At 43.5% G+C, this 25,017-nt stretch overlaps 1 protein-coding gene across 10 annotated transcripts in view; it reads left to right on the forward strand.

Moving 5' to 3' along the window:
- Positions 1-25,017, forward strand: part of IL1R1 (interleukin 1 receptor type 1) — an 80,239-nt gene that overhangs the window by 39,283 nt on the left and 15,939 nt on the right. For 4 of the 10 annotated variants that reach the window (XM_040454092.1, XM_040454091.1, XM_040454083.1 and 1 more), the window contains 4 exons: positions 10,533-10,669; positions 14,269-14,332; positions 23,516-23,750; positions 23,860-24,049. In XM_040454092.1, the coding sequence (XP_040310026.1) occupies positions 14,275-14,332; positions 23,516-23,750; positions 23,860-24,049 (483 nt within the window). In that variant the 5' untranslated portion in view covers positions 10,533-10,669; positions 14,269-14,274. Of the gene's footprint in view, positions 1-8; positions 85-10,532; positions 10,670-11,377; positions 11,520-14,268; positions 14,333-23,515; positions 23,751-23,859; positions 24,050-25,017 lie in introns of those variants that run through there. The other 6 variants (XM_040454087.1, XM_040454085.1, XM_040454086.1 and 3 more) reach the window with 6 other exon arrangements.

The following is a 25,017-nucleotide window of genomic DNA, read 5'->3' on the forward strand; positions in this document are numbered from 1 at the left end:
CGCCCGCGCCCCGGAGCCCCTCGCCCGGCTCCCAGGGCGCCCGCCCCGCCGCGCTGGGCCCGGGGCGGCCCGGGGCTCGCCCAGGTAGGAGGAAGCTGCAGCCTGCGGGGTTGGAGTGTTGGCGGGTAGGCGGGCGGGCGGGAGCGGCGGTGGGGGGTGGGGTGGGTACCCACCGTGGCTTTGACACCTTTCCCTTCGCACAGACCGCGCGGAAAGCGTCCTTCTTAAGTCAGTGAGACTGAACTTGGTTGTCAGTTTGTTGTGGAAGAAGGTGATGGCGGTGAAATCTGTGGGGGTTTTTTGCTTGTTTTTATTTTTGTGTGAAACCGGAATAAGGATTGTTCAAATCCCTTTGCGGGGGGCGGGGGGGGGGCCTTACGAAGGGCCCGGGGGGGTTTTGTGGGGTGTGTGTGTGTGTGTGTGTGTGTGTGTATGTAAACTGCTTCCAGGAATTTGAATGCAGCCAAATATGGCTGGTTCAGGAGTGTCCCTCTCCGGGGTTTAGGCTCAGAGCTGTCAGTCTGGTCAACAAGATAAGGACGAATGCGAATGCCCTACAGTGGAGGAGAGAAACTTGTGCTCCCGCGACCCCAGGGAGAGGCTGATGCTGGGTGTCGCTACAAACAGACATGAAGAAGACTCATTCACAACAGGCAGGTCCAGTACTTCACAGTTTATAAGGCTCTTTAAGCTTCTCTTTTATCTTCCCCAAAGTCTTGTGAGAGACATGCTATTACCACCTTCCTTTCACAGCAGGGAAAGTGGAGGCTTAGACAAGGTGACTAACTTGGGGGACTGGCACCCAGAAGGAGAGTGAGCCCTCGGGACTCCAAAGCTCTGCCTTCTGCTTTACCGCACGATGGCTTCCATGGTCCGTGCCTGCCCAGGCTTTCTCCTCTGTGCTGCTGAGGGTGTGTGGATTCCTGCCAGGGCAGATGTCCCCAGTGATTTCTGGTGGTAGGAGATGCTTATCAGATGGGCACGTTGTAGGGCTTTTAGCGCCACAGCATAGGAACCAAGTAAGGGACATCTCTGGGCCACTGATGCCTTGGAGAAAAAAGGTGAGCTGAGATCCATCTGTCATCGGAAGGTGCTGTCTGGGTCACCCTGGCTTGGTACCAAGGTTCTGGAAGGTGAATGTATAACATTGAACTCCAGGACTATTGGCGAATTGAGGAGAGCCAGGGATGTGGGGGTGGGGGGGAATGCTGGGGGGTTTGCTGCCCCTTTCCGCACCCAGTTTACTGTGCATTTGTGGCCACCTTTTCTTCTCTTGACTGCTTTTAATTTCTTATTTCATATCCTTGTTATTGCATTTAATATTCTGTGTTCACATCCTGTATTATGTTTTGTGCTAGATGAAAACGTGGGGCCTCCGGGATGGGATTTGATGCGAGAAGGGACGTGGAACCCTTTATGTATTTTTAGTCTTATTTGGCGAGCTGCCACTTTGTGGCATGCGGAGCATCACCTGGCCCTGTCTACATTTGGGTGGCCTCCATGTAGTTCCAGAAAGGATGTTTGACCTGAATTTTCACATGATCTTGACAGGGCAGAACTAAATTCTCCTTTCGCTTTCTTTTTTTTTTTTTTTTTTTTAAGTTTATTTATTTATTTTGAGAAAGAGAGAGAGAGAGAGAGAGAGAGAGAGTCAGAGAGAATCCCAAGCAGCCTCTGAGCTGTCAGTGCCGGAGGGGGGACTCGAACTCACAAACCATGAGATCATGACCTGAACTGAAATCAAGTCAGACACTTAACCGACTGAGCCACCCAGGTGCCCCTAAACCCTCCTTTTTAAACAGGCTCTACTCAGCCCTGTGTGGCATAATGCGGAAAGGCTTTCTTTATGACTTTTTAAAATAGCATCTTGTCAGTAATTCTTTTACTGTTGGTGAAATACTACTTAATATTAGATTCACTTATTTATTTAACAAATGTTTATTGAATACCTACTTTGTGCCAGACACTGTTCCGAGTACTGAGGACAGAGCAGTGAATGGGATAGATGAAAATCTCTGCCCTCTAATGGATGTGAGTCCTCTTGGTGAAGTCACAGGGCAACTGCAGTCTCTCTGCCTAAGGGGGTTCTTTGAACTTTGCCTCTTTGAATGGAGAGTGGGCCTGCTGGCCACCCACAGGCAGGACACCGTTCAGTGTCTCCACTGGAGAGGGCAAGAAGGTAATGGATACAGATACAACTTATATGGGTGGTTCCCAAGGATGCTGAGATATACTCTAGGGCTTGGCCGTGCCCTTGGATCATGGAAAATGGAAACCGTGTGGCTGGGATGCACCAGTGGGAGATGGGTGTCCTCCTGGAAGCAGGAAGAGATGATGTTGTAAACAGAGTGTTTTATTAATCAAAGTGGCAAAGCCGGACAGTTGCAACTACCCCAGCGTAGGGAGGAGGGAAGTACAGAGATTATGCTACATGACGGACTCACGGTGAACTTGCCACTTTGAAGGACAGCTGTCATCAGAAGGCACTGAGACTCACTGGCCATGGCCCAGCCTCATGATGTTCTCCATCTGCTGCCGTTTGTATTTGGGTTTGTGTTTTCCTTTGAGGTTTCGAGTTTGTCGGGCCGGCTTACAGGATCTGTGCTGTCAGCAGCTTTGTTCGCCTGCTCCTTCCACCCTGCCCTTGCCGGCTGTGACCCCAGGAAATGCTGCTGCAGCCTCCTGGCCATGCTCAGCACTGGGGAGCCTGTGGGGGAGCCCTGGAACCAGAGTGAGCTCATCAAGTGTTGAAAGGGGCTGGGGTTCCTGAAGGTTTGAACGCCTGAACTCTGCGCTTCTAATACACGTGGCAGGGTGATGGAGGCTTTCCCCATTCCTACCTGTTCCAGAAAGGATTTACAAGATGCCATAAATGAAAAATAGGATGAAAGAAAAACAAGAGAGGAGAGGAAGTGGAGCCTGCAGTGAGTCTAGAAAAGTGTCAAACGTAAACCTTCGTGAACTATCTATTTGCAAAGTTGCCAAGTGGGGCTATAAATCTGGAGGTAAGCTGGGTGCCCTGGCCTTGCCTGTACCTTACTTAGCATTGCCTGAGGTACTCTGACGAGAAATGCCAGGACTCCAGAGCAAACAAACCAGCGTCTCTGGGGGTGCACCCAAGCACTGGTGTTTTTAAAGCCCCCAGGGCATTCTAAACGTGTGACCAAGGTTGACAACCCCAGTGTACCTTCCTGCAGGCAGTGGGAGACAGGAAACCTGGTGGGACACAATTGTCTTCAAGCTGTAAATGAAGTGCTTAGGAGAAGTAAAAGGATGCCTGGTAACAGAGAAAAGTGGGACCTTCCCCCCCCCCCCCCCAAGGTCCCCGTTGAAGAGGTACAAAGAGCAACTTTTAGGCGGTCTCTTGAAACGATTCCCCATCGACAGTGCGGTTTGGTAGCCGTGTTTCAGCTGGACTTAGGGTGCTAGTAGGAGGTGGGGGAGGTGGCCTATGCATCGTGAGCTCTGCACGTGTGGCCTGGCAAACCAGAGCACTGAAGGCCACCAGCAAATACAGCCCATGACTCCTGCCCCTGAGTTCAATCCAGAATTAAATTCTGTCGCTTAGAGCAGTGCTTCTTGGCTCATTCAGAACCCCTTACCCCTCTTTTTAAATATATAGTTTATTGTCAAGTTAGCTAACATACAGTGTATGCAGTGTGCTCTTGGCTTCGGGAGTAGATTCCTGTGATTCATCACTTACCCCTTACTAATGCAAATATTTGCAATTCTGAAATAATATAATAAAACTTACCGACAATGTAATTTCCAAATAGTCACTATAATAGCTAGACGTAAAGGATCACTGTGTGGATGGATGCTTGGGCAGAACCAAACTAGAATCCAATGAGGCTGCCAAATGGGTTATGTAGGCTGGACTGTAGGATCACAGAGGACAACTCCAAGTTTGGTCCGGATCAGAGACATCCTGGTGGGGGATCCAAGTACCACTTGGTGAATGATGAATGGTGAATGATGAGTGACTCTTGCTCAAGGTCTCAGTGGTTGTCAAAGCCAGTCCTCTCTGTTTTCACCATATTTGCATTCCTGGAAAATTTAGTATGTACGAAAAGCGTGCCAACAATATCTAAGTGTAGGACGGAATTAGGCACTAGCCTCCCCAAATGATAAATGACATGAGATGCTTGGAAGTCATGCAGGACAAGAGTCCATCTTTACTTTGTGGAACTGCCTCGAGTTGTTCTGGAAGGGCCTCTACCACTAAATGCTTCGTTGTGATCACCCAAGGTGTCCCCTTCTCCACACTTTCAAAAGTGCTACCTTAGCAGCCACACCGGCCCCTTTGAGAACTAGTGCTTCCCTTGCATCACTTGGTAGTGAGTGACTGAAGCCTTCATGCCCCTGTGCGCCTTAACATAGCAGGGCACTGATTGGGTGCAAGCCAGCCATCCAAAGTTAACTGTTAAAAGGTCATATTGGTGATGATAGAAATCAGAACATGGAATCCTGTGCAGTGAGGGGTGGCTAGTAAGGGACACAAAAGAACTTTAGGGGAGGATGGAGACGGTCTGTATCTTGATGGGGTATTCTGGTGTATGCAGTTATCGTAGTTAATGGAATTATGCACTTAAGATTTACTGTGTGTTTCACTGTATGCATATTTCATCTCGGTAAAAAAAACCACAGGAGTGAAAACAAAGAAAAATTCGTGTGGAGAACGTCTAGTCCCCTGAGGCTACCTGTAGCTGCCACTTAGAGCAACAGAACCATTCTCACAACTGGAAGGCAGTGCTTAAGGGCAAGCCGTGTGAGGCCAGACTCAGTATCAGGCCCCTAGCAAGCACTGCATTGGAGCTGTGCTGGAGGGCTGACAGGGCCAGGCAGAGCATTTGAAAGGGGACAAGGGACAGGAGAGCAGAGCCCTTCCTGTCACTGGGTCTGGTTGCTGTGGCCCAGGAGCCCTAGAGGGTTCACTGGGGAGAAATTGGACTGTGTTAAAATTCAAGTCCAACCAAGAGATAGGTCTGGCCGATTCCTGTTTGTAGCCCTCTAGTGATGGCAGTCCAGTCCTTCTGCTTTATTTTCCCCGTTGTCCCTGAAACCCACATGAAACCACCAATCCGGTGGCTTTGTGCCTTGTAATAGCGGAACAACTTAGACTATACAGCAACATCTAAAACCTCTGTGACTGTGTTTACTTTATCTCCATATCCCTGTGCGTGATAGCCTTTGGTGATTAAAAAACTTTCCTTGCCTCATTCGTGTGGGCAAATTCGCGAGATCAATCTGCTGTGAGCCGGGCTTTTGGATCATCTGCAAGGAAGGTCGCCCAAGTTTCAGTGTTTCTCAGACTTTCTGAGATGATACGTGTTTCTGTGGCCTCTGTTGTGGGAGTGGTTTTTGTTAGCTCATAGTTTTACATAACTTTTTCTCTGGGGGAAAATCAGTGATAGCCACGCTGAACACACAGTTGGGTTTTAGGAGCCCTGTGTGTGGTGGGCTACATGGTTCTCCTCTCTGCAGAACGAAATCATCGTATCACACTGTGGTGACCCCCTTTGTGTTCACATCCTTGTTCTCCTTCCCTGTCTCGGGCATGGAACCTTCCTGGGGAGGTGTCTCAGTGTTAGGGTTAGGTTGCTCTGACAGTCTGGCCCCACGCGTGTGACTTTGTGCGGTCATTGTTCCCTTTCTCATGACTGGGGCCGAACAGAGATGACCGCGGGTATTTATGTAGGGCAATGCCTCTCAGATTTTACCACCAAAGGAGTAAATGCTCAACCTAGCACTCCAAAGTGACTCACCTTCAGGGCTTCTTTGATGACTCATGCGTTACCTTTTGGAGATCTTTCTTTCCATTTCATAATATAGCCATGTTTTCTCTAATAGAAACATAACTCTGCCCAGAGAATCCTTGAGTAAAATCAGTACCCTAGGAAGTTAGACTCCAAGTTCCCTGGCTGTCTACAGCTTCTCCTTGGGGATTTGCAGATTCTAGGTTATGAAAGAGGGATTTGTGTAAGTCCAGAATTCTAAAGTATTTTCCACAGTTTTGTGGTTCTATGGCTTTATGAGCAGGTCTCTTTATGCCTTGTCTTTAAACCTAACGTTTTGGGTCCTAACATTATTGGAGCCTGTTTAATTGCTGTTTGAATCCTTGTAACAGGTAAAGGTCAAAATTATGGACTTGATTTTAATGCCATATTCCATTCCCCATATGTGTTCACAATGGGTTTTTTTTTTTTTTTGATGTTTATTTATTTTGAGAGATAGTGAGTAGGGGAGGGGCATAGAGAGGGAGACACAGAGTCCCAAGCAGGCTCCCCACTGCCAGCACAGAGTCTGATGCGGGGCTCGAACCCACAAACCGTGAGATCATGACCTGGGCAGTCATGAGTCAGACGCTCAACTGACTGAGCCACCCAGGTGCCACAACATAGTGGTTTTCAATAGAGCATGGAGGTTGTGGTGATTCCTGAGCTGAAGAACCTGATTTAGTCCTTGTTTCTTCCAGGGGCTATCCACAGTCGCTTCTTAGTTACAGTCACTTAGTTGAAGCCTAACTCTCTGAATATTTCTCTTAGGTCAAATATACATAGATACACACGTTGAATAATGTTTGGGATGAGAAGTTTTATTAAACGATGCTGCATACGTATTTGTAAGGCACTCATTGTGAACAGTGGAAATGTGGAAACAGTGGAACAGTGGAAATGTGAGGTGGAAATGTGAAAGTACTGTTAGGATTTCCACTTAAATTTCAGATGTGGGGCTCTTCAGGTCCCTGGAGGAAGGAGGGGGCATCTGTTGCTGTCTTCTCCCTCTTCCTGGGTTTCTGTGGAGGTTTGGCTGCTGCGGAACTTCCCTTAGAGGCAGGCAAAAGTGGTCCCACAGGGGTCCTGTACTTGGAAGGGTTCTGCTCTGCTTCTCAGCCAGCTGTGTGCCTTAGCCTGGCCAGGAGTCTGTAGAACCAAAAGCATGTGCCTACTTGGAACACGTAATGGAACAGCAGCATGGCCATGGAACAGGTACCCGGGCCCCCCCAAATGCCTTGTCCAGACAGCCTGGACAGAGTATAACAGGTCTCTTTCTTAGGTCGTTCCCCTATGGACTCTGCTGCCGGTATGCCTCCTTGGTCTGCTGAGTGGCCAAGGCTGTATGGCGGGGGTGAACTTGGATATGTGGATTGGAATGTCTACCTGTGTGCACGTGCAGGGCCCCTCATGATATGTGACCGAGCTGGGGGCAATCCGGGAATCCATCTTGGAGGTTAACGTAGGCAGGGAGAGCATGAACCATCCCAGGGTCTGCTCCCCACAGGTCCTTTGCGGGACAATACAGCCTGGGCTCAGACGCTGCTCTCAGAGCCTGGTGCCTCCGCTGCCCCTCTTCCAGAAGTGGACCCACACAGCACCTGCCTCTTCATGATGTCTGGTGCATGCCACCTCTGTCCTGTGCCTAGCTTCTGTCCTGGAAAGCCAGGTTCACAGTGTGGCGGGGGGATTCCTCAGCAATAGGAAGGAAATTCCTCGAGGTTGTGGGAAATTCTTCCAGAACAAGAAGGCGTTAATAGATGCAGTGTGGCCACAAAGTAGGAATAAATGCCCCTTGCTTCTGCACTGGGGCCCTGGGCCTCGTGGAAACCACTTGGGTTCTGGTGACAGTCACTCTGTCCCCCAGCTGTCACCCTTCCTGTGTCAGTGCTGGATATGGAGTTCCTTGCAGACTGACAGGACAGCACTGTGTGGTGAAGTGGGACACTTCTGCTGGGGGCCTGTATGCTCATTGTTAATTCTTGTACTTGATCTCTGCTTTTGTAATTTAGTTCACGTTGAAGTTTGTCCTTCTAGGTCTGGTAGGACATTGCTTTATGCCTCAAATTCACATTTCCATTTTATCTTTTTTTTTCTTTTAATTTTAGAGGGAGAGAGAGACAGTACACATGTGCAAGCAGGGGAGAAGGGCAGAGGAGGAGGAGGAGAGAGAGAATCTTAAGCAGGTTCCACACTCAGCTCGGAGCCCCATGCAAGGCTCAATCCCCTGACCCTGGGATCCTGACCTGAGACAAAACTAAGAGTCAGATGCTCAGCCTACCAAGCCACCCAGGAGTCCCTCCATTTTATCGTCAATAAACAAGTAGCTTCATACATATTTTTCATATGGCACATAATCGTGGTGTGATGTACCAGTTTCCAGTTTCCAAATATGTTATAATCACCAAAATGCAAGGGGAACTATACATTTCATGTAATTGTCATAGAAAACTGTGTTTCCCGTTTTCGCACCCCGGGGCACTGCAGTGAATAGACCAGGTTGCTGGGGGCAGGGGGCTGACCAGCCAAGGCCTCCCGTCATGCCAGGCCCTGGCTGACTACCCTGGTTGGGCATCAGCACCTCAGTGCACGGCTGGGTCTCTGCACACCAGCTGGAAGCTGCCATGGAGAGGAGGGTAGGCAGGGTGGGAAATTTCCTATGGAACACAGACATCACTGCACCTGCGGGCAGGACGGGAGCATTGTGTTAGGGCTTGTTAATTTATTGGGAGCATTAATCCTTTCCCCTTCCTTAGACATTTTTTTTTTTTATGTGGAAAACGCATCTGAAAAATAACACAGTGGAATAAATACATGACGGTTTTTATTGTCAATACTTTCTAAAAATATTTGGAATTTTACTTGCAGACCAATTTCAAAAATCACTGCAGGCTTTGTTCAGTTGCCTCTGAACAAGGGAGGGTGACTTGGCCGGTATCCCTTCTGACAGGAATCGCTCCCAGTGTCTGGTCTGCTCCGTCTGCTGTCCCCCAGCGTCCTGCGTGGCTTCCTGGCTGTGCGTCCTTTGTGTAACCCCTGAAGTGGTAGTCTTCCTTGTCCAGGGTGGTTCCCTTGCATTGCTTTTCTCTGACTCGCACTGAGTACCTATATTCTATCCTTTCTCCCCCTTGCTTCAAGGCCAGATTTCGTGTAGTCTAATGTGAAGATAGTGGGTGGGCGAATCCCTTCCTGTCTCCCTCCCTCCCTCCCTCCCTCCCTCCCTCCCTTCCTGAGCTCTTACCACATGCAAGGTGAGTAGGATGGGCCCCCTCCTCACAGGAGCATGGGAGAGATAGAGGGTCCTCTCTGTCTGTACCTTTCTCTCCCGGCCCAGGTAGGGAAGGCCAGCAACTGGGGCGAGCCACCACTGCTGCCCGAGCCCTGGGTCCCAGAGCCAGAGGTCTGAGGCATGCAGTGCCCTGTGCCCTATGTGACTTGTGGTCCTGGCCATTGAGGGCAGGGGCCTCTACAGGGCCCCTGGGAAAGGCCTGAGGTCAGAATCGGCTCAGAGCTGGTTGGACATCACAGAAGAAGCAGGTGGACTGGGAGCAGTAGAACGAAGTGACAGCCCTGAGAAGCACTGGAGAGGCGTGGAGGAAGCGGAAGGCAGCGTGCTTGCAGATGGGCAAGGAGAAGACCCTATAACCCAAACAGCAGAGGATGGGAAGTGGAGACAGAATATAAAAGTTCTTTTAAACAACTTTCTGGGGCAAAGCGGAAGAGGGAAAGTGAAGTGGTTTAGGGGAGGTGGGAAGTCAATTCTGCAAAAGATTTCCTGGACTTTCCAAGTAGATTCATTCCTCTTGCCCATCCTCTCCCCACCCCCCCCCCGCCCCCCACCCCCGCCTCTATTAATTTCTCTGACATTCCCCAGGTAATTGCCCCCTGCTGCACTATTTCTGGGCCATACTCCTGGAGACCGAGAGGGCACTGTGCTTAGGACAGGGGGCAGGAAGATCAGGGAGTCTTTGATTTTGTGTTCTGTGTGATTCATGTGGACAAGCCACTGTGCCTCTGACCCCTTCACGTTATGCTGTATCTTCTCATAAATCTAACATGAATCATCAGGCAGTAGTTAGTCTATTTAACCTAAGCAACGTGTTTGGTGTTGCATTAGGCTATTTTATTGATTGGACATTAAAAAGCCTAATGCCTTATACCAGCATTTCCAAGGCCTAAGGAAATGAATCAGACCTGAAGAAAATGTCAGACTCCAACATATTGAAAGTAAACCATAAAACCAGGGAAAGGATTGTGGAATGTCTACAGGACATAACAGCTCAGCTTTTTGGAAGTTGTTTCAAATTCTGTAATTTGGAATGCAGGTGTATCAATACACTTGATGTAAGGAAGGACTCCCAGTGTGCCTCTTCTTACAAGGGACCTGTTCATTTCTTCCTGGCATCTGGGTCTTTCTCTGAGCTTTCTTCTCCAAGTGCAGAAAGCGGTGAGATCCCCACAGGTGGCTCCATTTTTCTGTATCCCTGAGGCTGGCAAAGAGCCAGGTTGTATGTGTTTTTTTTTTTTTCCCAGAAGGGATGGTGGTTGTTCACCTCTTGGCATCTCTCACGCCCCTGATTCGATCTTCTGAAACCGTTGTCTCAGAGGACCGTGGGACATCTTGCTCTTTAAACGTATGGCACATTTTTCCAGCTTGTTGTGGGTTTTTTGGACACCTCTTGAGATCTGTGCAGTGGTCGGTCGGTGACTAAGCTTCCTCAGTCGAGCTTACACTGGTGTGTGTGCTTCCTTCCCCAGGTAGACTCGCCCCTTAAAGATGCTGACTCCATCCTGAGAAGCAGGAGCACCTTACACACCAGTTCACACCTCTCGAGGGGCGAGGGGCTCACCGGCCTTTTCTCACAGACAGCTGCAGTCTTCAGCCTCAGCTTCAGGTGATCCTGGCATATCTCTCATTGTATACTGAATATTGGACAGCTGTCCGGACATTTTCCTTTGGGTCAGCTCCATGGTTTTATCTGATTTCTGAAGGGGTCTGTGGCCGCTCTGAGGGTCACTGCTCAGTCACTTTCCCAGTGACCAGGTCACTTACCTGTCATTACGATTACGACCTGTGTGATGATGGCTCCCAGTGCACTGTATGCCCTCCAGTTCTGGCACATTCCAGGCCTTGTGTCCATGTCCCTCAGCTTTCAGCTGACACTGGGGTTCTCGGTCTCTGTTGGAGGCCACACTGCTAGCTAGCCACAAGAGACCCAGGCCCAGTCGTGCTGTGAGTGACACCCTTTGGGCATCTCCTCGGGTTGTCTGTGGGTTCTGGAGCCTGTCCCCCTTTTCTGGCCTGCCCATTGCTGGTCTCCACCTGAATGAACAGGCGCTGGTGCATCCCAGACCCCCTCTGTCACCCTCCTTCTCGCTTGCCTCTGACTGGGTCTCAGATACACCCCATCACTGCTGCTGGCTCACCGCCCCATGCCCTCTCATCTGGACTCCCTTTCACAGCAGCCTGCTCTCCCTGCCAACCCTCTTATATCTGGTTTGTATTCCAAGTGGGTGCCAAGATTTCTATAAAACATGAAAATCTGATCGCACACCACCCTGTGGCTTAAGTGATTTTCTTTTTTGCCACCTACAAATTGCAGTCATCTCCACAGCGAGACTCTGTGTTCTGGGCACTTTGGGCCTCCCCAGCTTTGCCTCTCAACTTCCCACCTTTGGTTTATACTCTGAAACAGGACGGGGCTGATCTCTTCCACGGGCTCCCCACCGCCTCTTGAGGTTCAGGTAACACCTCGTCCAAGAGCCCTCCTCCAGGCTGAGTTAAGGCCCTGGGGGTGGACACCCCTGCGTCATCATGTAACTCTCTCCAAGTAATTCTCTACAACCCTACGAGTAATTTGGAATTAGATCCTGAGATACAGTCTATACATAAAATTCACCGGGGCATCTTTCTTTTCTTCTCTGTTCAGTAATCACACAAGTCAGATCTTGTAACTGCATGAAGTAATAGCTGGCACTGTTCAGTTGGTTCCTAGTGCCTTTATATTGTTTCAGATAAAGTAACGTGAGTAGTTGATTGGCCTGGACCTGGTCATTGGGAAATCATGTAAACCTTTATCTTTCTGCCTCTCTATCAGGGAGACTTAAAACACTTCCACAGAGCTACAGAAAGAGCTAATAAGCCAGGCTGCTAATAATCTGAATATAGTTTAAAGGCAGTATATAGTGATAATAGCGCGATTAACCTCGGCTAACTTGGGAGAAGGCCAGTTTACGTGAATGAAATGTCAGAATTACAGGATATTTAACGAATGCAGTCTTACTGCTCTGAGGTAGGTTTCAAGGCTTGAACCAGGCTTAAGGATCATAGTCTTCATGCTGGGGGTAAAGTGGGGAGACTATAAATGGGAGCGTCTATCATACTGAGAAAGTCTTTCTTTTTTTTTCTCTCAGCATTTATGAAAAAGCACGTTGTGACATTTTTTAATGCGTTTTAATACCACTTCTTAAATAGAACATTTTTCAGATAATATTTAAATGATTGCACGTCATTAGTGTCTGAATTAGTGATGTCTTAGTTACAATATGTTTTGTGCTTGCAATTAACTTGTAGCCTCAGATTATATAGACAGACTTCATCTCCTGTAAAAATTAACAGACAGGTGTTGTTAAAATGTGAAATTGCATGGTTTACTCTGGACATTGCCCCTGAAATTGGGTTAGAGGGGAGAGCTATTTCTTTTGTTAATTTTTTCATTGTTCCATGCAAATTTATTAAGGGCTTGAGCTCCAAGTATAGTGGCATTCTGTGGGGGCAATGAGGGGTTTGTCATGGTGCCTGCCCTCATGATGCTTCCTGTCCTGGGATAACAACAGTAAGATGTGCCGGGGGCTATGACCTGCATGAGCACAGAGGAGGAAGGCCCAGCCGGCCTGGGGGTCTGTCAGGGATGATGGTGATGGCGTTGAGACCTGATAGATGAGGGAGGTAGCCAGGTGAAGGGAGGAGGGACTAGGGAAGGCAAAGTCTCTGAGGTGAAGAACAGGTCGTGGACTGCGGTGGGGGACAAGGAGGCGGGGCATTGAGTCTGAAAAAGAAAGTCAGAGCCTTGGCACAAAGAACTTGTATGCACTTGCTAAGAAGTTTGGACTTTGTTGTGTGCACTGGGGGGCCAGTGGAGGTATTTTGAAAAGATCATTTGGTAACTGTGGGTCTGTGGGCTCTCTGGATGAGGGGCGAGTGGTATGTCCACAGGCAAAGAGACCGATGAGAAGTCTGTTGCCATAATTGATCCAGGCAGGAGCTGGTGATCGCCTGAGCTAGAGGCATCGGCAGTGGGTGTGAGTGAACGGGGCCACTTGATAATGGTTAGGGTGGTTAAGAGAGCAGCTCTGGGGTGGGGGGGGGGTGGTAGATTCAAGGTCATTGGCCTAGATCTCTTGTTGGGTGGGAGTATGTGTGGCCTGTGCAGGGCAGTGCTGTGCCTGTCATTGAGGTGGGGAGAAGATGAGTTTGGGTGGAGGCCTACTGAGTCTGAGGTATTCACGGGCCCTCGATTTGTGCAGAAGTTCACTGGAGGTGTGAGACTAGAACTTACTGTATGCCCTGTTCAGGAGCACCTACAAGGAACATTCAGAAGGAAAATGAGGCTGTCCTGAAAATTAACTTCATTGGGGTTTAAGAAGTTTAGAAGAGTAGGAAAAATTGTTTTTTTTTTCTTTTTACATCCAATTGATATGATTTTAGTGACATTGTTTTATTGATGAGGCAGTGGGCATGTTTTCTTTCCAGTATCAATCAAGTACCTGATGTGGTTGCATCCCACATGTAGCCCTATGGTTGACAGATACCTGTTGAGGCCGATGCTATGTTGGTGTGGTCTTCTAAATCACCCAGGGCCTATGGAGTCTTTTTGTTTTGTTTTGTTTTGTTTTGTTTTGTTTTTCCTTTGTGACAAGACAAATACATGCTCACTGTAGAAATTTTAAATAGCTTCAGAGAAGCGAAAACCATTTATTTTCTATATATGTTGTTACTATTTTTTTAAAGTCTTCTTTGGGGCATCTCTACTTAGGTATACCATTTGGTACCAATGATTTAGTATCTTACCTTATAAAATGAAGGTGTGACCTTTCAGCTGGACCTGGGAGTATGGGAAGACTTTTGCAAGTGGGTCCTAGCAATAGGGTACATTCTGGGTGGGGAACAAATCCACACAAATAGAAGCAAGCTGGTTTAGGGCCTAGTCACTTTGGATATAGCATAGATTACCTTGGGGGGAAATTTGAGTGGGAAACAAGGTGGGAAATGAATGTTGGGACAGATGATGGATGCTTTCTTAACCTTAAGTTGTTTGACTTTGTCCCCACTTCTGTCCAGAAGCATGATCACATTGATGCAGGGCACTAACCCATCAGTGTGACTTGGGGAGGAGGGTGGAGGCAGGTGGGAGTTAGCATGTGTGGTTTTAGAGATTTTTCTGGAATAGTGACATTTTTATTTTGGTTTTTCTTCCATTTCTGTCTTTTCCAGGAGAATATGAAAGTGTTACTCAGGCTTTGTTTCATAGCTGTACTGATTTCTTCTCTGGAAGCCGGTAAGTAAGCATTTCCTTGTGTTCCTGTTTGCTGAGGAACTCTATTATTTAGAATTCATGAAGTACCTTCTGTGATGGAGTCATTTTTTTCTCTCCTGTTCTATTGAATCTGTGACCTCCTGGTCGCAAAACCGTACTGCTGGATGTTCCTTCCTCATTCTCTCACTTATGGAACAGTAGACTGGGGCACAGTGAGCTTACAAGCCCAAGCTCACGTAGCTAGTGTCAGAGCAGGAGCTAAAGTCCGGGTCTCCAATGTCAGGGCCAAGCCTTCTCCGACTTTGTTGCTGATTGAAGAGTGTGATAAGGGAAATCCTGGCTCTCATTCACAAGAAGTATCAAAATTCATTATGAACCCACAACTGAACTGAAAACCATCATAAGACAGTTCTTTGTTTTCTTGATTTCTTCATTTTTTTGTCCCTTTTTTCCTCTTCTTACCATACTGCAAATGCATTTAGCCCTTACTGTGTGCTAGGCTCTAGGTGCTGGGGACACAGTGAATAACCCCAATAGAAATATCTGCCTGCATGGGGTTTGCATTCCACTAGGGAAGAGAAACAATGCATTAGATAAGTAAGTATATATTATGTCATATGCTAAGAAGCATACATAGAAAAAAAATCAGGAAAAGGATATATAAAGTTTGGAGACTGGGGTGGGCAGAAGGTTAAAGATTTTGATAGTGTGGCCAGAAAAGGCCTCACTGAGAAGTTGACCTTTGAGTCAAACCTGAAGTGGGGGAGGCAGGAGCTATATAGATATCAGGTTGGGAGTGGAGAAACATTTCAGACAGCATGTGCCAAGGCCCTGAGGCCAGGAGTACTTGCATGTTCTAGGAACTAAAATACCAGTGTGGTTGGAGCAGAGTGAAAGGTGAGGGATGTGATAAAGGCCGAGGTCATGTGGATAATGGTAGTGGGGGGAGGATGATGGAGGGTTGTTTGTATAGAACCCATAGACCTTTCTAAGGATCTTGGCTTATACTCTGTGTGAAATAGAAAACTGCAGCGTTCTGTGTTCAAAACCAGAGAGATGATCTGACTTCTATTTTAACAGGATCATTCTGGTTCTTACATGGTGAATAGATCGTGGGGAGGCAAAGGCAGAAACAGACCATTTAGGAGCTGTTGCAGTGATCTAGGCAAGGATTGATGGGAGCGTGTTCAAGGGTGGCAAGGAGAAGTGAGAAGTACTCAAAATTTGGGTATATTTTGATGATAGAGCCAACAGGATTTTAAGATAAATTGGATGTGGGTATGAGAGAAAGAGAATCATGGCTGACTCTAAGGGGTTTGGCCTGAGCCAAGTGCAAGGTAGAGTTGCCCTTGATGGGGCAGGGGAAGATCCATGTTCAGACCACACATGTTAAGTTTAGCTCCATTCCGTGTGGAAATAGTGACGTTGACTAAGCAGTCCGGAGCCCAGGGGAGAGTTCTGGGCTGGATATAAAATTGGAGACCTCAGAAAGCAGCTGGTACTAGAACCATGAGATGAGATGGGGTCACCTGAATGCGGTTGGAAAAGATAAGACCTTCAAGGACTCAACACTGTAGATCTCCAAGGTTGGTGGTCAAATTTCTACTCATCAGAGACTCAGTGAAAGACAGACCTGAAATGTAGTAGAAGAGAAGCAGACAAGTGTCCTGAGATCCAAGTGAAGAAAGCGTTTCAAGGATGAGTGGATCATAGGTGTCAAATGCAGATACTTAAATAAGTTAAGTAAGATGATATCTTAGAGTTGTTTATTTGATGTGTCAGCTTAAAACTTATAGATCAGAAAAATTTCAGTAGAGTGGTGGGGCAAATCCCAGATAAACAGAACAGGGTGTCTAGCTGAGACCTTCTTAAAGTTTACTCTTTTTATCATATACTGTTTTTGCTACCGCCGTTCCTAGTAGCTAAATATTTAGAAGTCCTCACAGGGTACCATGCTAACCTGTCCACTTTTATCTCTCTTTTTTTTTTAAATTTTTTTTAACGTTTATTTATTTTTGAGACAGAGAGAGACAGAGCATGAACAGGGGAGGGGCAGAGAGAGAGGGAGACACAGAATCGGAAGCAGGCTCCAGGCTCTGAGCCGTCAGCCCAGAGCCTGACGCGGGGCTCAAACTCATGGACCACGAGATCGTGACCTGAGCTGAAGTCGGACGCTTAACCGACTGAGCCACCCAGGCGCCCCTGTCCACTTTTATCTCAATTTTATGTTTTTTTTTTTTTCTAATGTTTAGTTATTTACTTTGAGAGACAGAGAGTGTGAGCAGGGAAGGGTCAGAGAGAGAGGGAGAGAATCCCAAGCAGGCTCTGCACTGTTGGGGTGCCCATATTCCTTTGAATTCGTATTTTTGTATTCTTTGGGTAAATACCTAGTAGTGCAATTCCTAGATCTTAGGATAGTTCTATTTTTAACTTTTTGAGGAACCTCCATACTGTTTTCCAGAGTGGCTGCACCAGTTTGCATTCCCACCAACAGTGCAAGAGGGTTCCTTTGTCTCCACATCCTCATCAACACCTGTTGTTTCTTGTGTTGTTGAGTTTAGCCACCCTGACAGGTGTGAGGTGACATCTCATTGTAGTTTTGATTTACATTTCCCTGATGATGAATGACGCTGAGCATTTTTTTCATGTGTCTGTTGACCATCTGTATGTCTTCTTCGGAAAAATATCTATTCATGTCTTCTGCCCATTTTTTAATTGGATTATTTATTTTTTGGTACAACACCACTCTGTGACTTTTCCAAGGAGCATCCAGTCAGGTAAATTCATGGCAGTGCTCTAAGAATAGGACTTTCTGGGGCGCCTGGGTGGCGCAGTCCGTTAAGTGTCCGACTTCAGCCAGGTCACGATCTCATGGTCCGTGAGTTCGAGCCCCGCGTCAGGCTCTGGGCTGATGGCTCGGAGCCTGGAGCCTGTTTCCGATTCTGTGTCTCCCTCTCTCTCTGCCCCTCCCCCGTTCATGCTCTCTCTCTCTCTGTCCCAAAAAAAAAAAAAAAAAATTTTAAAAAAAAAAAAAAAAAAAAAAAAAAAAAAAAAAGAATAGGACTTTCTGAGGAGCTCCAGACCTGGTCTCCTCTTGAAAGCCTGCTGTTTTTCACAGCTGTTGTGTTTTCCGGGCTTCTGTTTTCAAGGCTAGAGTGGAGCTGGGAAAAGGGGATGACAGTATTTTAAGTTACAAAGACACAAACTGTTCTGTTCCACTGAGATTTAGCTGGTTTGTTATTAAATAAATGTGTTTGTTTTTTTTGTTTTGTTTTTGTATTTTTTTTAAGAGAGAGAGAGGGAGTGGGGGAAAGGCAGAGAGAGAGAGACAGAGACAGAGACAGAGAGAGAGAGAGAATCTTAAGCTGGCTCCACACTCAGCATGGAGTCTAAAGCAGAACTTGATCCTATGACCCTGAGATCATGATCTGAGCCGAGATCAAGCAAGAATCAGGATGCTTAGCTAACTGAACCACCCAGGCGCCCTTAAATAAATGTTTTGATTATTGGAAGCCTTTGATGGAAAAAAATTTCCAGTCTTATTTCTGAGACTTCTATTCCAGTGACCTATTTATCTGTATACCAATACTGCACTGTTGTAATTCCTGTGGCTTTATAATAAATGCTGAAATAAAGCAGTGTAACTTCTTAAAACATTTTTAAAAAATCAAAATTGTTGACTCATTCTGTATGAATTTTAGAATCAGCTTGCCAATTTATACAAAAAAAAAATCCTGCTCATATTTGGAATGAAATGGAATTGAATATAAATCGATTTAGAGGGAAGTGACATCTTGACAAAATTGATTCTTCTGACCCATGAACAGATTATACATTTCTTCATTTATTTAGAACTTTATTTAAGCAACATTTTGTAATTTTCATTGGATAGGTCTGAAGCATCTTTTGTCAGATTTATTCTTTAGTCGTATCTTTTGACGCTATTAGAAATGGTATTTTAAAAATTCAGTTTTCGGTTATTTTTTGCTTGTGTATACAAACACATTTAATTTTGCATATTCATATCCTACAATTTATTAATCCTTCCAGGTCTTATGTAGATTTCATAGCATAGTCTACACAGATGGTCATGTTGTCTGCAAATAAAGACATTTTTCTTTCCCCTTCAATCTGAATGCCATTTATTTCTTTTTGTTGCCTTAATGTACAAATTGGATCTTCCAGTATAATATTGAAGTGGTTACAGTGGACATCCTTGCTTTGTTCCTAATAATACTATATGATTAGCTGTAGGTTTTTCATACCTGTCTTTTATCAGGTTCAGAAAGTTCCCCTCCATTTCTAGTTTGCTGAGAGTCTTTATCAGGAATGGATGTTGGATTTTGTCAAGTGCTTTCTCTGCACTGTTGAGATGATCATATAACTTTTCTTTTAAAAGGTGTTCAAATATGGAATTTCATAGAGTTTTTAAAAGAGGTGGATCCAACTTTGTATTCCTTTGATGTTATGTACATTATAATACATTATCCTTTTTTGATGTCATTGTAGGATTCAGTTTGCTAAAATATTTTAAAAACCATTTACATCTATGTTCACGATGAGGAGTGGTTTGTGGGCTTCTTTTTTGGTCATGTCTTTGTTTTTGACATTTGAATACTGCCGAGCTCAAAGTAAACCAGAAGTGTTATTGACTCTTCAATTTTCTGGAAGACTATATAAAATCGGTGTTATTTCTCCTAGTGAAGCCATGTGGGCCTGAAGTTTTCTCTTTGGAAGTTTTTCGAGTACAGATTTACTTTATTTAGTATTTATAAGTCTCTTCGGGTTATCTTTTTCTTCTGAGAAGTTTATAGTCAAGGAATTTGCTCACTTTATTCAAATTCTTAAATTTACTGGTATAAAATTGTTCATAAGAGTTTCTTATTATCCCTTTAAAATATTTGTAATAAGAGATGTCACCCTCTTTTTTCCTGATCAGTGGCTAGACATATATCAATTTGATGGATTTTCTGAAAGAACTAGTTTTTGGTATCTTTGACTTTATTATTTTTCTGTTTTTTATTTCATCAGTTTTTCTCTCAGATCTTTTGGGTATATACATTTTTTCTAGTTTCTTAAGTGGAAACTGACGTTAGTAATCTGAGATCTTTTTTCTTCTGTAGACATTTAGTGCTGTCTTCTTTCCTCTAGGTACTGCTGCCAGTGCATGCCACAAGTTTTGATATGTTTTGTTTTCCTTATTCAGGTTAAATTACTTTCTAATTTCCCTTTTTCTTTCTTTTTTTTTTTTTTTAATTTTTTTTTCAACATTTTTATTTATTCTTGGGACAGAGAGAGACAGAGCATGAATGGGGGAGGGGCAGAGAGAGAGGGAGACACAGAATCGGAAACAGGCTCCAGGCTCCGAGTCATCAGCCCAGAGCCTGACGCGGGGCTCGAACTCACGGACCGCGAGATCGTGACCTGGCTGAAGTTGGACGCTCAACCGACTGCGCCACCCAGGCGCCCCTAGATTTCTTTCTATTATTGATTTCTAGTTTAGTCCCGTTGTCACCAGGGAACATACTTTGTCTAATTTGAATCCTTTTGAATTTATTGAATATTAGATTATGAACAAGAATATGATAAAATTTTTTGTGTGCACTCAAAAAGAATGTGTCTTCTGCTCTGTTGGGTAGAATTATCTAGAAATATTGATTGCACCAGGGGTGCCTAAGTGGCTCAGTTGGTTAAGCGTCAGAATTCAACTCAGGTCATTATATCACAGTTTGTGAGTTCAAGCCCCGTGTCAGGTTTTGTGCTGACCGCTTGGAGCCTGAAGCCTGCTTTGGATTCTATGTCTCCCTCTCTCTCTTGGCTCTTCCCTGACTCATGCTCTGTCAGTCTCTCTCTCAAAAATAAACATTAAAAACAAGTTAAAAAAATTGATTATGCCAAATTCATTGACAGTGTTCACATCTTTTATATCATTATCATTATATGGCTGTTTTACATGTTCTATCAATTATTGTGAGTATGGTGTTGAAATCTTTGACTGTAATTGTGAGTTTCTTTATTTCTCCTTGAAGTTCTATCAGGTTTTGCTTTATGTATTTTGAAGCACTGTTAGTAGGTGAATAAACATTTAGGATTACTGTGTACCTCTTGATAAATGACTCCTTTATTGTAATGAAGTGGCCATTTTTATCCTGGTAATGTTCTTTACTGTAAAATTGGATAATATAATAATCATTCATACTTTCCTTTGATTTGTATTATGGTAGATATTTTCTCTTTTTTACTTTTAATGTATTTGTGTCTTTATACTTAAAGTGTGTGTATGTGTGAGAGTGTGTGAATAATAGGCAGCATATAGTTGGGTCCTTCTTTCTTTATCCAGTCTAACTATCTTTGCCTTTTGGTTGGGGTATTTAGACCATTAAAATATTTTAATATGATTATTAATACATTTGGGTTTAATTTAGGATCATATTTTATTTTCTCTTTGTCCTATAAATTCTTTTCATTTTTGTTTCACTTTTTTGCTGCCTTTTGGATTGAGAATTTTCATAATTCATATTTATCTCCTATGTCTGGCTTATACTAATAACTTGTTTGTTTTTAAAATAGCTGCTCTCAGGATTATGGTATCCATCTTTAACTTACTGCTATCCACTTTTAAGTGATACTATACTATTTCAATTATAGTATAAAAAATTTAGAACAATACGCATCCACTTCTCCTTTATTGAACTTTGCCTTATTGTTCCCATATATTTTACTTCTTTACGTGTTATAAATCTCACAATGCTTTTTAAAAAATTGTTGCTTTAAACATTCAGTTATCTTTAAAGATATTTAAATAATAAAAATTATTTTATAACTACCCATGGAAGAAACATTTCTGAGAATTTATTCCTTTATATAGATTCATTTTTCATCTGATACTATTTTCCTTCATTATGAAGAACTTCCTTACATATATATATTTTTTAGCATAGATGTACTGGTGGTGAATTTTCACAGCTTTTATAATTTGAAAAAAACAGTGTTGATTTTGCTCCTGTTTTTGAAAGATATTTTTACTAGATCATGAATTCTAGGTTGGTAATTTTTTCTTTCAGTACTTATCGTTATTTTACTCTTTTCTGGTTTGTATTGTTTTTGACAAGAAGGCTGCATCATTTTTGTGTTTGGTGTAGTTTTTGTCATGGTTTTTTTTTTTCCCCTTAGGGTTTATTGTGATTTGGGGATCTGTGTATACATTATTTTAATAAAATCTTGAAAACCTGTATTTCTTCAAGTACTTTTTATGTTTCACCCACCTCTCTTCTCCTTTTTCTTCAGGAATTTATATGACATGTATTGAAGTTGTCCTGCAGCTAACTAATTTTATTTTGTAAAATTTCTGTTATTTTTCTTTCTGTGTTTAATTCTGGATAGTTTCTAATGCCATGCCTTTAGGTTCACTAATCTTTTTTTCTGTATTGTCAAATCTGCCATTAATCATATCCAGTGTTTTTTTTTAAGTCAACATTGTAGTTTTCATTACTAGAAATTTGATTTAAATTTCATTAAAACCTCTCTTTCATGTCTCTACTCAACATGCTTGATCTAGTATCTTGGACAAATGGAACTGAGTAGTAATAACTATTTTAATTTTTCAATCCATTCTATCATCTGTGTCAATTCTGGGTCAGTTTTGATTGACTGATTATTTTCTTCTTATTGATTGTATTGTCCCACTTCTTTGCACACCTGATAATTTTTGATTGAATGCTGGTCATTGTAAATTTTACCATTTTGGGTGCTGGATATTTTTGTATTGTTAAAAATGTTCTTGAACTGTTTGGCCACAAGGTTATTACTTGGAAGTAGTTGGTCTTTTCAGGTTTTGATTTTAAGCTTTATTAGTCATGATCAGAACAAGGTTTTGTATGGGGCCTAATACGTCCCATCTGGTGGGTCGGAATCATCTGGGTACTTTACCTGATGCCCCATGATTAAGGAGGCTTTTCATTCTGCCTGTTGAAAACATCAAATGTTACTAGCAAGGGTGTGCTCCAGTGGATATTCACTCTAATCCTTTTGGCAGTTTTCACTCTGGCCTTGGCACTTCTTTTTTTTTTAATTTTTTTTTCAACGTTTTTAATTTATTTTTGGGACAGAGAGAGACAGAGCATGAACGGGGGAGGGGCAGAGAGAGAGGGAGACACAGAATCGGAAACAGGCTCCAGGCTCCGAGCCATCAGCCCTGAGCCCGACGCGGGGCTCGAACTCACGGACCGCGAGATCGTGACCTGGTTGAAGTCGGACGCTTAACCGACTGCGCCACCCAGGCGCCCCTGGCCTTGGCACTTCTAATGTGCTTATGCTAATTGGTACTCAGCTGAAAGCTTAAGGGAGACTTATCTTCAAAGCTCTATGTATCTATACAGTTATAATCCCTTTGGTATTCTGTCCTGCAAACTTATGGTTTACCTGGATTCCCAGCTCTATTTTCTCCATTCAGAGAGAACACTGGGCTTTGCCTGTGTTTCCTCCTTGCAATGTCATGACCTACAATCTTTCTCTAGTTAGTAACTTGGGAAAATTGTAGGGCTCACCTGTTTTGTTTTCCATCTTTCGAGTATTTCTGTCTTTTGTTCCCTGATGTTCAATGTCTTGAATATTGTTGTTTCATATACATGGTCCATTTTAAAAATTGTTTAGGTGGGAGGCCAAATCCAGTCCATTTTGTACTGAAGTAGATATCTCTCCTGCTACATTAGCACCAAATTTTAGATGGACAGGAAGGGATAAGAGAGGTTAAATAGCTTTCCCAAGGACACACAGCTAGTCGGTGACACAACTGGATTTGTACATAAATCTTTCAGACTTCCAAGATGATATTTTTATTTAAAAAAAATGTTTTTAAGTTAATTGATTTATTTTGAGAGAGAAAGAGCACGAGCAAAGGGGAGCAGAGAGAGAGGGGGAGAGAGAGAATCCCAAGCAGGCTCTGCACTGTCAGTACAGAGCCTAGCAGGCCTCAGACCCACAAATCGTGAGATCATGACCTGAGCCGAAACCAAGAGTTGGACACTTAACCAGCTGAGTCACTCAGGTGCCCCCAAGATTATACTTTTAATCATAAAGCCGTTAAAACTCATATATAATATGAATTTATGTATTTTATAATTGATGTGTTTATATGTAGATATTACATTAAAAATCACTGACGAATTTCTCATGGAAATTACTTTCCCCTTTTCCCTTTTAAAGATACTTGTGAGGAACGTGAAGAAAAAGTAGTTTTAGTTTCATCTGCGTATGAAATTGATGTTCGTTCATGTCTTCTTAACCCGAACGAAAAGAAAGGCACTATAATTTGGTATAAAAATGACAGCAAGACACCTATATCTATGGAAGTAGACTCCAGGATTCATCAGCACAAAGATAAACTTTGGTTTGTTCCCGCTAAGGTAGAGGATTCGGGACATTACTATTGTGCAGTAAGGTAAGAAAGGGATTAATAATGTTACAAACATGTGTTCTGTGTGGCTGCAGTCGTTAAGGATGGAAACATCTTTAATGGTGCTTAATTCACCTATTTTGATTTGTTTTAGAAATTCAACTTACTGCCTCAAAATTAAAATAGCTATTAAGTTTGTGCAGCATGAACCTAACTTGTGTTACAATGCAGAAGCTATATTTACACAGAAACTACCCATTGCAAGAGATGGACAACTTGTGTGTCCTTATTTGGATTTTTATAGAGACGAGAAGCATGAGTTACCCAAAATACAGTGGCATAAGGTAATTTTATATTACATATGGTATTTTACTTTTCTGTCAGATAAAATCAGTTTTCTGTCTTGGACCATAGGGTGAATCTGCAGAGGACTTTTTCATGTGACATGTTGTTTGCTTTTGTGTGTGAAACCTATTAGAAATTTTTTTTAAAAGTTGTAAGACTACATACATTTAATTTGCAGCTTAATAAAAATCTTACTTTCTCTTAATTTTATTTGATTTAGTAAGATTGAGAAAAGTATAGTAGAAATAAAAGATATTTAATGATAAGACTGATTATAAATTTAAGGTTTTTAAGAGATCCCTGTTTATCATAAAACATATGTATTTTTGCTTTATTAAAAATATTAAGTGATCCTGAAATAATTTAGTGGTTTCTATGACTGTCTTGAAAGTGGATTGGCTAGCACTCCATGGAACACATCACGTTTTTTGGTACTTTCGCTCTACCTAGTTGGTTGGAGCTTATGTGGGGAATCATCTTACAGGGGTGAAGAAATACAAAATAAATAATGTCAATGAAGAAAGGAAGTACAGCATTACTAAGAAAATATGGTGTTAGCATTCTTTCCTCAAACATGTTTTTCTTGCAAATAAATTTGTCTTCACTTGTCTTCAAAGTGCAAGGCTCATAGGCATAAACATTTAATATCCTGGAAATGTAATTGTGAGTATTGCCCAAAACATACTATATTAAAACTTGTATGTAAGGAACATGGTCATACATGTATTCATACATGTGCTCAACTTGTGATCATGTGCCTGGTGCAAAACAGAAGAGAAATAAATAGGCATGTGAGAAAAAAAAAATAGGCATGTGAGATTATTTTTGTAAATTCTCCTGAGGTTTTCAATTCACATATGTATGAATATATATGAACATAAATATGCATGTATACATATGTGTGTGTGTGTGTATACACATACATACACATAAATAGACACATTTGTAAAACATTTACCAATGTGAA

The sequence above is a fragment of the Herpailurus yagouaroundi genome, unplaced genomic scaffold, assembly GCF_014898765.1.
Source record: "Herpailurus yagouaroundi ecotype Mexico unplaced genomic scaffold, PumYag 210, whole genome shotgun sequence".
Classification (NCBI taxonomy): Eukaryota; Metazoa; Chordata; class Mammalia; order Carnivora; family Felidae; genus Herpailurus; species Herpailurus yagouaroundi.